Source organism: Haliotis cracherodii, unplaced genomic scaffold (assembly GCF_022045235.1).
Source record: "Haliotis cracherodii isolate W230 unplaced genomic scaffold, xgHalCrac1.p SCAF_3, whole genome shotgun sequence".
NCBI lineage: Eukaryota > Metazoa > Mollusca > Gastropoda > Lepetellida > Haliotidae > Haliotis > Haliotis cracherodii.
Genome location: NW_027266286.1, coordinates 8,001,660 through 8,013,831, shown reverse-complemented (window position 1 = coordinate 8,013,831; position 12,172 = coordinate 8,001,660). Strand labels below are relative to the sequence as shown.

General features: G+C 39.8%; 1 protein-coding gene across 1 annotated transcript; it reads left to right on the top strand.

Annotated features, from left to right (window-relative positions):
• Positions 1 to 7,536: 7,536 nt before the first annotated feature.
• LOC139475203 (saposin-like protein 11) lies at positions 7,537 to 9,019 on the top strand. The gene is made up of 3 exons (XM_071258455.1): positions 7,537 to 7,701; positions 8,331 to 8,411; positions 8,825 to 9,019. Exons 1-3 carry the CDS (start codon positions 7,537 to 7,539, stop codon positions 9,017 to 9,019), a joined length of 441 nt encoding a protein of 146 aa, XP_071114556.1.
• The last annotated feature ends 3,153 nt before the right edge of the window (positions 9,020 to 12,172 follow it).

Below are 12,172 nucleotides of genomic sequence, written 5' to 3'. Positions count from 1 at the left end.
CTAGTTAAGTAGCTAGATCACTGTGATGGAAGATGTTCCCTGTGTACTGATGATATGGCACATTGTCCATTGTAACGTCAGTCCATCCAGCTCTTGTATAGAGTGAGTGAGGATGGTTTGAGCGCCATTCCAGACATATCAAGTCAATGGTGCTGTAGGGGGACACCAGAAATGGACTTCCCATATAGGACCCATGTGAAGAACTGAACACGGGGCTTTGGCGTGACGAACAAATGCCATAACCACTCGGTTACCTCATCAACCCCTCTTGTATAGAACATTATCATGACAAATCTTACTTTCTGATTAGTCAATTACAGCCTTGTGTTTCTTTGTTTGTTGTTTAACACTGCATTTAGCAATATTCCAGCTATATGACGGCGATCTGTAAATAATCAAGTCTGGACCAGACAATCCAGTGATTAACATCATGAGCATTGATCCACATAATTGGGATATGATGACATGCATCAACCAAGTCACCGAGCCTGACTACCACACCCGTTAGTTAAGTGACACTTATGACAAGCATAGTCGCCTTTTACGGCAAGCATGGGTTTCTGAAGTCCTTTTTCTACCCCGGATCTTCACAGGTCTGCAGTCTCTATGAATACTCAAAGAAGTTGGCAGGTAGGCCTTAATTGACATCATGATTTCATAATGGTTGATTTGGTGTTGAGCCTGTTCTCATGATGAGTAACACTGAGACTGAAAGTAGTCACACGACAGGGTATATCGTCTCATACAAATATGTCACGAACATTAATTCTTTATAATTTGTGAACTCAACATGATTCATTGTGGCATGTGTCAATAGTGGAATGTACCTGGTTTCATTCAGACCTGACCTGTTTCGGTCTTGTAGTGTACCAGGGTTTACTTCAAGCAGTCCTGAGCCCGTTCCACGAGGTGATCTTAGTGCTACATTTGTCGTAAGTTGATGTTAAAAAATCATCACTCTTTCATAATCTTGCAAAAAACAATAATCAAACAATAATTGCTTCTCAGTATTACTGTGATCTTACACAGCATGCAGTGAGAACATCTGGTCGATATTGTAGCCAAATAATGTCCAAATAGCTCTAATTCAGGCATCAAGTGTAATTAATCTCGATAGATTCGGAATCTAATTCGCTTGTGTTCTGTGTGAGGCTGCCACTGGGACAACAGAGGCAAATTATCACATTCTTGTGACGAGCGATCTTGAATAAGTAATGTGAGGGACTTACATTGTAATTGAAACTATCCGCAATGTGTAAATATTGTCCCGCTGTTCCTTCTAATCATCGTTGTTGATGATGGTAACTACATTGCTCCTGGGCTTCCTTAATTTTGTAGGTCAGTTTGGTTAATTTTTTATGTGCTGCGTTGGATGAACACGGCTGAAGTTGATCATTAATGATTAGTGTTCTCTGTGTGGGTACATAAGTAAAAGCGACTAACGGGATCGGGTGGTCAGGCTCGCTGACTTGGTTAAAGCATCTCATTTATCACAATTGCGTGGATCGATGCTCATGATATCAATCACTGGATTGTCTGGTCCAGATTCAATTATTTACAGACCGCCACCATATAGCTGGAATATTGCTGAGTGCTGGGTAAAATAACAAACCAAACCAAACAGAAGTAAAAGAAGTATTGCCCTTTTTGCCATGATTAATAACGTTAATAGTTTGTGGAGCATCCTCATCCACAGTGCACAGTGAGTGAGTGAGTGAGTGAGTGAGTGAGTGAGTATGGTTTTTTGCAGCTTTTAGCAATATTCCAGCAATATCATGGCAGGGGACACTGAAAAGGCTTCACACATTGGACCCATGTCAAGAAGCGAACCCGTGTCTTCGGCGCGATGAGCGAGTGCTTTAACCACTAGGCTGCAATACCACCCACACACACGGCACAGACAGAAACCAGCAAGTTAAGAGAATAAAAGCATGAAAAACTCTTTCCATAATCATAATCTACATGTGTTCACAGAGAGGTCAGTGTATCCTGCCCAATTGGTGGCCACCATCACAAACATAGGCAAAGGCAAGTCAAAAGTTCTCCTGGACAATCATTGGAACATATGGTAAGTCTAAATAAGGAATTGGACATTATTGTGGTCACTGATGAATCAGTTGCAAATGTTCTTCACCTGTGTTCCATAAAATGTTTTGAAAGTTTTGCGAGGCCTCAACTTTTGAGGAAGAGTCGTACAATGTCCTTCGATATTTTCATAGAAAGAGCAAGCTTGATATTACCTCTATAGAAAGTAGATACCAATCATGACAATTGATTTTGTTCAAGATGTTTGAAACGATTTTCAATATGGCCACCACAAGGCCCATATTAAAATAATTGTTTATGGCCATTTCTGCTCAAAATGTACTGTAATGCACTCAAATTCTTTCACAATGCATTTTTGGCTCTGTATATAAACATCTTAGCCTATATCAATCCTGTAACTAATGTTATATTTGGGATAACACTTTCTTAGTAAAGTACAGATTCTAGTACTTTTTTGGGTTAAGTCCTGTCGGGGATTCGAACCCACACCTCCCGGACAGGACTCAACCCAAAAAAGTACTAGAATCTGTACTTTACTAAGAAAGTGTTATCCCAAATATAACATTAGTTACATTTGACCACTTTTTAAATGGCATTGTGTATTCATATTCATATCAATCCTGGACTAAGAAAGCTGAAAGCGTTTGGTCGTCACGCCGAAGCCCCAGGGTTCGATTCCCAACACGGGTACAATGTGTGAAGCCCATTTCTGGTGTCCCCCGCCGTGATGTTGCTGGAATATTGCTAAAAGCGCTGTAAAATCATACTCACTCACTCACTATTTGTAAATGTTCTTGACCATAAGAGGGAACTCTTCAAGCTGCTCTAAATGTTCAAATTGACATTTGTTTTGTGAATAATTAAGTTGGTTGAAGGCCTTTCATGACCAGAAACCATAAGGCCCAGAAACTGTGTGTTGATGATTAGGGTGGGATCAAGTTGATCCAATGATTCATTAACAGCAAAAACACTTTTAATTTCTATATTTACCGATAGTACAGCAGTATCCAGGGTCCAAGGCAGCTAATTTCATGGTACATTGTCTGTGATTTATCTGTCTGTCATGTGTCAGTCTGTTGTCTGAATGTGTCATGTGTCAGTCTGTTGTCTGAATGTGTCATGTGTCAGTCTGTTGTCTGAATGTGTCATGTGTCAGTCTGATGTCTGAATGTGTCATGTGTCAGTCTCTTGTCTGAATATGTCTTGTGACTGTCTGATGTCTGAATGTGTCTTGTGTCAGTCTGTTGTCTGAATGTGTCATGTGTCAGTCTAATGTCTGAATGTGTCATGTGTCAGTCTCTTGTCTGAATGTGTCATGTGTCAGTCTGTTGTCTGAATGTGTCATGTGTCAGTCTGTTGTCTGAATGTGTCATGTGTCAGTCTAATGTCTGAATGTGGCATGTGTCAGTCTGATGTCTGAATGTGGCATGTGTCAGTCTAATGTTTGAATGTGTCATGTGTCAGTCTGATGTCTGAATGTGTCATGTGTCAGTCTCTTGTCTGAATATGTCTTGTGACTGTCTGATGTCTGAATGTGTCTTGTGTCAGTCTGTTGTCTGAATGTGTCATGTGTCAGTCTAATGTCTGAATGTGTCATGTGCAAGTCTGTTGTCTGAATGTGTCATGTCTGTTGTCTGAATGTGTCATGTGTCAGTCTGTTGTCTGAATGTGGCATGTGTCAGCCTGATGTCTGAATGTGGCATGTGTCAGTCTGATGTCTGAATGTGTCATTTGTCAGTCTAATGTCTGAATGTGGCATGTGTCAGTCTGATGTCTGAATGTGTCATGTGTCAGTCTGATGTCTGAATGCGTCATGTGTAAGTCTGTTGTCTGAATGTGTCATGTGTAAGTCTGTTGTCTGAATGTGTGTCTAAAACTGAAACACTGACATGGTGAAGTCTTTGATGGGCATTTAAAACTTGAAAGAACATGAAGACTTTTTTTTATAGATAAAAACGTCTTTTTAACGATGTTTCTGATGTACTTCTTGTCTCTTCATCAGGAGAAAACTGAGTGTACAGAGTTACTGTATGTCACCCAATCTGTGCGACTGCCCAGTACAATCAGCAATACAGCTTGCCCAATGCACGCAATGTGCAAACAATTATCTGCCCAATGCACGCAATGTGCAAACAATTATCTGCTCATTGCATGCCATGGGCAATAGTTGTGAATGAAAAATAATTCTCTGAATATTTCACAATATGGGCAGCCTGCTTGCTCATTTCACACAATGGGAAGGTAACTGTTCTGCCCAAAGCACACAACTGAAATTGGTATTGTTTTTAATAAGGTAAACTCTATTATTATGTGAATAAACTGTAGTGAGTGAGTGAGTAGGGTTTGACACCGCTTTTAGCATTACTCCAGCAATATCATGGGGGACACCCGAAATAGGAATAAACTGTATTAAATAACAACCAAACAAATATGTGATCTTAAGAAACTATATTTTCTAAATAAAAACACATATCAAGCAGTGTTATCTGCATATGAAGAGTTACTGAATCACATCACCGCTCCGTTCAGTCACAGTTGGCACAGGATTTGTGGTTATGGCATGCGCACTATTGCATCTCAACCCCGATTTCAACCAGGAGCACTATTTGTGCCTCAGTTGCATTAGTTTAACCTTTTGAAAAGAATATACATAATCAGAATGCTTGAGAAAACATAACTAGTTGTCACAAAGCCTTCACTAATGCTTCGGGGATGATCAAAGCGAAACAGTGCATTCAGATGAAAGGTGAACTTGTTTACGTTATCAAAACACCTCTCAAAGATGGAGAAACTAATTGTAACCAAATGTAATCCAATGAACACCTTTTAAAAGGATAACTTGTTTCATTCATTCAGGTAATTTGATATCAAAACAATATACCATATTTGACGTAATAAGCACCCAGGTCGCGCTAAAAATTAGAAATAGGGGGCTCTTATTTGAATATTATTTTGGTGAAAAAAAAAAGAGTTGAAAGATCGTAAATTTTGTGGTTTATGCTGACAGCCTGAAATGTTTATATACGACAGATATATCATTTCATAATTTAATTCCCCATAATTGAAGGTGCATATAACAAACGAGTGTGTATCATACACGAATAAATATGTCTTGTGTACATTGATCAATCGGAAGGGGTGCTAATTGGGATTGTTCACCAGCCAATATATTTGAAAATATTGTCGTGGGCGCTTTATGTCATTTATGCATAGCCCAATCCCTGCTTGTAGGCAGGAAATACAATTTTGTGTGTAGATATAGTTAGACGAACATCATCGTTCAGTGATAATAATTGTTGATCACATTTTTTTGTCTACATTTGGTCAGACGTATTATTTTCGAGCTGTGTTTTATCTTTGTTTTACAGTAGTTTACATGGTAATTTATGATTTAATGTTGATGCATCGGTGTGTGAAACAATTCAGTGAACAGATCTTTGTAAAATACCTCGGTGAATAGATCCTTATAAAATAACTTTGTCCTTTTGACTTCTGTGAATAAAACTCATACGTCACTGTCCATTGCATGCAAAGGGCAAGTTGTATTGCCCATAGCATGCATTGTTTTTATGTACATCTCATGAAAATTTGTTAGCATTTTCCTCTTTTCTTAAGTTAAGCATATTCCATGAGTCACCAAGGACCCTTATCATACCTTATCCTTTGGAAGGTAGTCAAACTTATAACAATATCACAGTGCCTGACACTTGCAGTAGATTATACCAAATGTAAGTTTCTTCTAGCACCGTCAACTGCACAGTGTTGCAAAAATAAAATGAACATATAAAATAAACATGTTTCAATGAACATAATTTGGGAAACAGTATTCTAACAATCACGTTTTGTCACATTCTGGCCAAGTTCACCGACAGAGGCATAGAGGAATGGGGCTGCAGGGATGGAGGAACCTCATCAGTTCAGAGTTTGGTTGTGAAGGACAAGAGTTGAATCAGTGGCTTTTAGTTGACTCAAAAGGAGAATGTTGTACTATGTATATCTTGTTTTGAACGAGAACTGTGATAAGTGTGAAATATTTGAGGATTGAAGAGTATGTAATGGACTGAAAGGTTTCCAACATGTTATGTTTGAAGGAATACCAGCACAAACTGTCTTGATAGGCACATGTTGAATATATCCTATTGTCTGAGGGCAATTCTTTTGCTATGTATGTAATGAGTTTGGATCTTCCTTATATTGGATCTTGCTTATAATGCCAAAGACACAAGAGGAATGATTAAATTTGGTCAATTTGCTGAGAAAAAAATGTCCCTACACAAAATTACTGATGAAGATATGTTCAAAATAAGCACATTTTTAATTAAACAATTATATTTGTATTTGATTAACATATTAGAGCCTGATTATCAATAAATAAAAACAAAATCATCTGCCCTAAGGCTATTATAAATGAATTGCATTAAGCATGTTCAATTCAAAATAATGTCAATGTAGAATGTACAGTAGTGATATAATTGTTTCTGAATGCCCTTGTTCAGAAAATGACTTTGCAAATTGCACAGTGATACATCTATCACTCAGGCAACACTCCGGCTACATGTTAAATGCCTGCACTGATGTGAAGGTCCATTGAGCAGTGTCCACTGAGACTGCAGGTTAGGGGCAGGGAAATTGTTCAGTGGACCCATGATGACTGTATCTTGGATGAAATGGTGAAGGCTTTCAGACTGAGGTCTGTGGAGAGAGATGTAGCCATTTGCTGAATTTATTAACATTTATTCATATTTTTGCGATATTGTGGATATATTTTTCACAGATTGATAATGAATATGTACTGTGAGTTAAATCTGAGGACAGGTCTATATGTTTCCCACAGACATACAGTAGCAAAGTTGTCTGAACATGAATTTGGTATGGATTGAATGAGTGAAATTTGTTTAGGGGTACTTCATTGGTGTTATTACAGCATATGTCACCAAGAGCTGATTTCATCAGTCAGAACTTTGATGTGTTTCTACCGTCTGGATTAACCCATGTTCTGAAGGATAACCAAGTCAGTAGATGTAACCTTCAACATGTCCCTAGTTACCTAGTAATGCAGACAGTAGATGTTACCTTCAAGACATCCCTAGTTACCAAGACAGTAGATGTCACTTTCAATACATCCCTAGTTACCAAGACAGTAGATTTCACCTTCAACACATCCCAAGTTACCCTGACAGTAGATGTCACCTTCAACACATCCCTAGTAATCCAGACAGTAGATGTCACCTTCAACACATCACTAGTAATCCAGACAGTAGATGTCACCTTCAACACACCCATAGTTACCAAGACAGTAGAGGTCACCTTCAACACATCCATAGTAATCCAGACAGTAGATGTCACCTTCAACACATCCCTAATTACACAGACAGTAGATGTCACCTTCAAGACATCCCTAGTTACCAAGACAGTAGATGTCACCTTCAAGACATCCCTAGTTACCCAGACAGTAGATGTCACCTTCAGCATGTCCCTAGTTACCTAGTAATGCAGACAGTAGATGTTACCTTCAAGACATCCCTAGGTACCAAGACAGTACATGTCACCTTCAAGACACCTCTAGTTACCAAGACTGTAGATGTCACCTTCAAGACATCCCTAGTTCCCCAGACAGTTGATGTCACCTTCAAGACATCCAAACTTCCCCAGACAGTAGATGTCACCTCAAGACACCCCTAGTTCCCAAGACAGTAGATGTCACCTCCAACACATCCCTAGTTCCCCAGACAGTAGATGTCACCTTCAAGACATTCCTAGTTACCCTGACAGTAGATGTCACCTTCAAGACACCCCTAGTTCCCAAGACAGTAGATGTCACCTTCAACCACATCCGTAGTTACCAAGACAGTAGATGTCACCTTCAAGACATCCCTAGTTACCAAGACAGTAGATGTCACCTTCAAAACATCCCTAGTTACCCAGACGGTAGATGTCACCTTCAACACATCCGTAGTTACCAAGACGGTAGATATCACCTTCAAGACATCCCTAGTTACCAAGACAGTAGATGTCACCTTCAAAACATCCCTAGTTACCCAGACGGTAGATGTCACCTTCAACACATCCGTAGTTACACAGACAGTAGATGTCACCTTCAAGACACCCCTAGTTCCCAAGTCAGTAGATGTCACCTTCAACACATCCCTAATTATCAAGACAGTAGATGTCACCTTCAATACATCCCTAGTTCCCCAGACACTAGATGTCACCTTCAACATATCCCTAGTTCCCTAGTTACCCAGACAGTTGATGTCACCTTCAAGACGTCCCAACTTCCCCAGACAGTTGATGTCACCTTCAAGACATCCAAACTTCCCCAGACAGTTGATGTCACCTTCAAGACATCCAAACTTCCCCAGACAGTAGATGCCACCTTAAAGACATCCAAACTTCCCCAGACAGTTGATGTCACCTTAAAGACATCCCTAGTTCCCTAGTTACCCAGACAGTAGATGCCACCTTCAAGACATCCAAACTTCCCCAGACAGTAGAATGCCACCTTCAAGACATCCAAACTTCCCCAGACAGTTGATGTCACCTTCAAGACATCCCTAGTTCCCTAGTTACCCAGACAGTTGATGTCACCTTCAAGACGTCCCAACTTCCCCAGACAGTTGATGTCACCTTTAAGACATCCCTTGTTACCTAGTTACCAAGACAGTAGATGTTACCTTCAAGACATCCCAAGTTACCCAGACAGTAGATGCCACCTTTAAGACATCCAAACTTCCCCAGACAGTAGAATGCCACCTTCAAGACATCCAAACTTCCCCAGACAGTAGATGTCACCTTCAAGACGTCCCAACTTCCCCAGACAGTTGATGTCACCTTCAAGACATCCAAACTTCCCCAGACAGTTGATGTCACCTTCAAGACATCCAAACTTCCCCAGACAGTTGATGTCACCTTCAAGACATCCAAACTTCCCCAGACAGTAGATGTCACCTTCAAGACATCCCTAGTTCCCTAGTTACCCAGACAGTAGATGCCACCTTCAAGACATCCAAACTTCCCCAGACAGTAGAATGCCACCTTCAAGACATCCAAACTTCCCCAGACAGTTGATGTCACCTTCAAGACATCCCTAGTTCCCTAGTTACCAAGACAGTAGATGTTACCGTCAAGACATCCCAAGTTACCAAGACAGTAGATGCCACCTTTAAGACATCCCTAGTTCCTCAGACAATAGATGTCACCTTCAAGACATCCCTAATTACCAAGACAATAGATGTCCATAGAGATAAAACTCATTCAGTTAAAAGCAGGCCAGAAAAAAAACCAAAGAGGAGAAGAAAATACAGAGTGATCGACACCTGCCTCTCATAGTCAAAGTGTGACCTTGCTGATGGAAACATAGACATTGCATTTATCGCAAGATCAGCATTACATGCCATACATCTAGATTTAGAAACTTAAGTGTTGTGTATTTTGTGAGGTGAGTGTCCAAGGTTATTGCACTTATATCGTGACGTGCATGCATGTGTGTTTGTGTGGCTGCTTTTACTAGTTTGGACTGATGCCAATTTATAGTGCTAGCTGCAGTTGAACATGAATACCCCACTCAGACACAGTATACTGACTCCTAGCCGACCAGTCCTTGTTATAGCCCCTTAATGCTGAGCGCCAGACAGGGTAACAACAAGTACCATCTTTTAACTTCTTTTGGTATGATGCGGTCGGGGATCGAACCCCAACCTTCCATGCTCTACCACTAGACCTGTCAACTCATATGAAGCATGCCTCCAACAATTCGTGGATGATTGGCCAACAGAGGTAGTTTTACCCAATATTGGATGCAAAATGAAAATTTCGAATTTGACCCTTGACCTCTTTAACAACTTTGCGCACCACCATCTCATCACACCAGCCATTAGAACCCAAAGATCTCATTGCCAACTCCGCAGCAAATGATCATACCATTTCCATTTGCCAATACCACATAGATCAGAAGATGATTCCCACTATCCCCTACATTTTTGGCACAGTATATGCACCAAGATGAGTTTATTAACTATAAATACCCGTAAATAGTAAAATGTTTATAGACCAACATCTGAATCTTCATTTATATGTAATGTAACAACTTATTACTAACATGAATAAATTTTCATTGATATGTTAATTTTTTGTTTTAGATACATGCTCTACATAAACACAACAATTCAGAAAGCAAAGCAAAAGTTTACAGTGTGTTGTGTCATTCAAATTGGAGGGGACTTGTGTTGTGTCCCTAAAATCAGACTTTCCATGTGTCTTGTCATCCCTTCTGTGTTATCTGAAACCATAGTTCCTTCAAATTGGAAGTTGATGGATATTGGGAATTCATTTTATGTCAAAGGGAAGCCAAAGTGCTTAGGTCACAGACATTTTTACACTTTTGAAACTCATGAGCCTGCATGGGTATTGTGAAAAAAACAAGGATAATGTTCTGGAAGATTCGTAGGTTTGAACCGACTATTAACGGATGCAGCTCTGTTCAACATACGATGAAACCATTGGGCCAGATCTCAGAGCCAGTCTTTATGAAAAGGACAACTGGCATGTACACATTTGTGCAAATATATTATTTGTCAAGTGTCATTAGAATTAGTGTTTATAAATAGTGACCTAATTTCATCAAACTTGATATGTGGGTTTATGAATACAATGTCATAAGTTTATGTTCATACATTAGTGAGTGAGTATGGTTTTACGCTGGTTTTAGCAGTATTCCAGCAATATCACGGCGGGGAACACCAGAAATGGACTTCAACCGTTGTACCCATGTTGGGAATTTAACCCGGGTCTTTTGCATGACGAATGAACACTTTAACCACTAGGCTACCCCACTGCCCCTGTTTAGATATTAATTTGCATGTACCAGTTAGGGTTATATTCATATATTATATTTTCATCTTTCTTAGAGGTTGTGATTCTTGCTTCTTTTGACCACCTCCGTAGTCTAATGGTAGAGCGTCCGCCCGGAGATCGGAAGGTCTGAGGTTCAATCCCCAGCCGCATCATTCCAAGAGACGTTAAATGATGGTACTTGTTGTTACCCTGCCTGGCGCTCGGCATTAAGGGGCTAAAACAAGGACTGGTCGGCTCGGAGTCAGTATACTGTGTCTGAGTGAGGTATTCATGTTAAACTGCGGCATGGTATCTCAGTGTGCTAGCACTATAAATCGGCATCGGTCCGGACTAGTACAACACACACACACACGTATGCACGTCGCTATATAAGTGCAACAATCTTGGAAGCGAGGTTAAACCCCATTTCACCTCACCTCACATCTTGCTTCTTTTAGAAGGTATTTTCACCGTGCGAACTAAACAGGCGGTCTTGTGGAAGTATCGACTGATGATATTATTATCTTTGCTGCAGACAGTGTGTTAAGGTCAGGCTCTTTGACAAACCGAATTAAGTTTCCTGGCTGGTTTGTCTGAAATCTGTAATTTCAGATAGCCTCTGCAAATTTGCTTCCGTTTTTAACGAAGTCTACAAGAAAATTTCTTGACCAATCAGAAGCATTGTCCAATTGTCACTGAAACCTACACCCTATGTAGTACAAAGAGATGTCTCATGTTGATTGAAGAACGGACAATGTATGCTGGCTTTCTGTTGGCAGTATTTTATGGTGAAGAGGCTCAAAGGTTTCCCTTGGAGTGATGAAAGAAAGCTTATTTCTTAGCCCCGGTCAGACTGGTTGTGTTTTTAAACATTGAGAAATGAACAAACCTACGGTGACCAGGAAGTTGATTATCAAGGGAAAAAGACTCTAATATGGCACATAAATGGATTTGTCTATTTTAGATAAGGTATTTGATTTAGAGCCTTTGATGACAAATTTCTTTTTGAAATGTAATTTAAGCTTTTCCATACTAGATCGGACGAAAAAATAAATGTCTTTCATTTATTTATAGGAAAGTCATTCTGCCGTGGAGTTAAAACTGCAGGCGGCCTCTTGAATCACCATGGAATTTATATAAAATTATAACATTATATATTGTATAAGAGGGTCTGGTCTGTATTACCATATTTTCTTGAGTATAGTGAGCACTTTTTTTTCAGAAAATGAAGCAGTGCAGAGGGGGCTGTACATTATACACACCACCACAAGATTTGAGGTATTAAAATATTAAA

Bases quoted from the DNA above. Each gene is read 5' to 3' on its own strand.
- LOC139475203 (XM_071258455.1), top strand. From the start codon at position 7,537: ATGCAGACAGTAGATGTTACCTTCAAGACATCCCTAGGTACCAAGACA. The intron at 7,702-8,330 runs GTAGATGTCACC...CAACTTCCCCAG, and splicing joins CATCCAAACTTCCCCAGACA to ACAGTTGATGTCACCTTCAA. The intron at 8,412-8,824 runs GTAGATGCCACC...AAACTTCCCCAG, and splicing joins CATCCAAACTTCCCCAGACA to ACAGTAGATGTCACCTTCAA.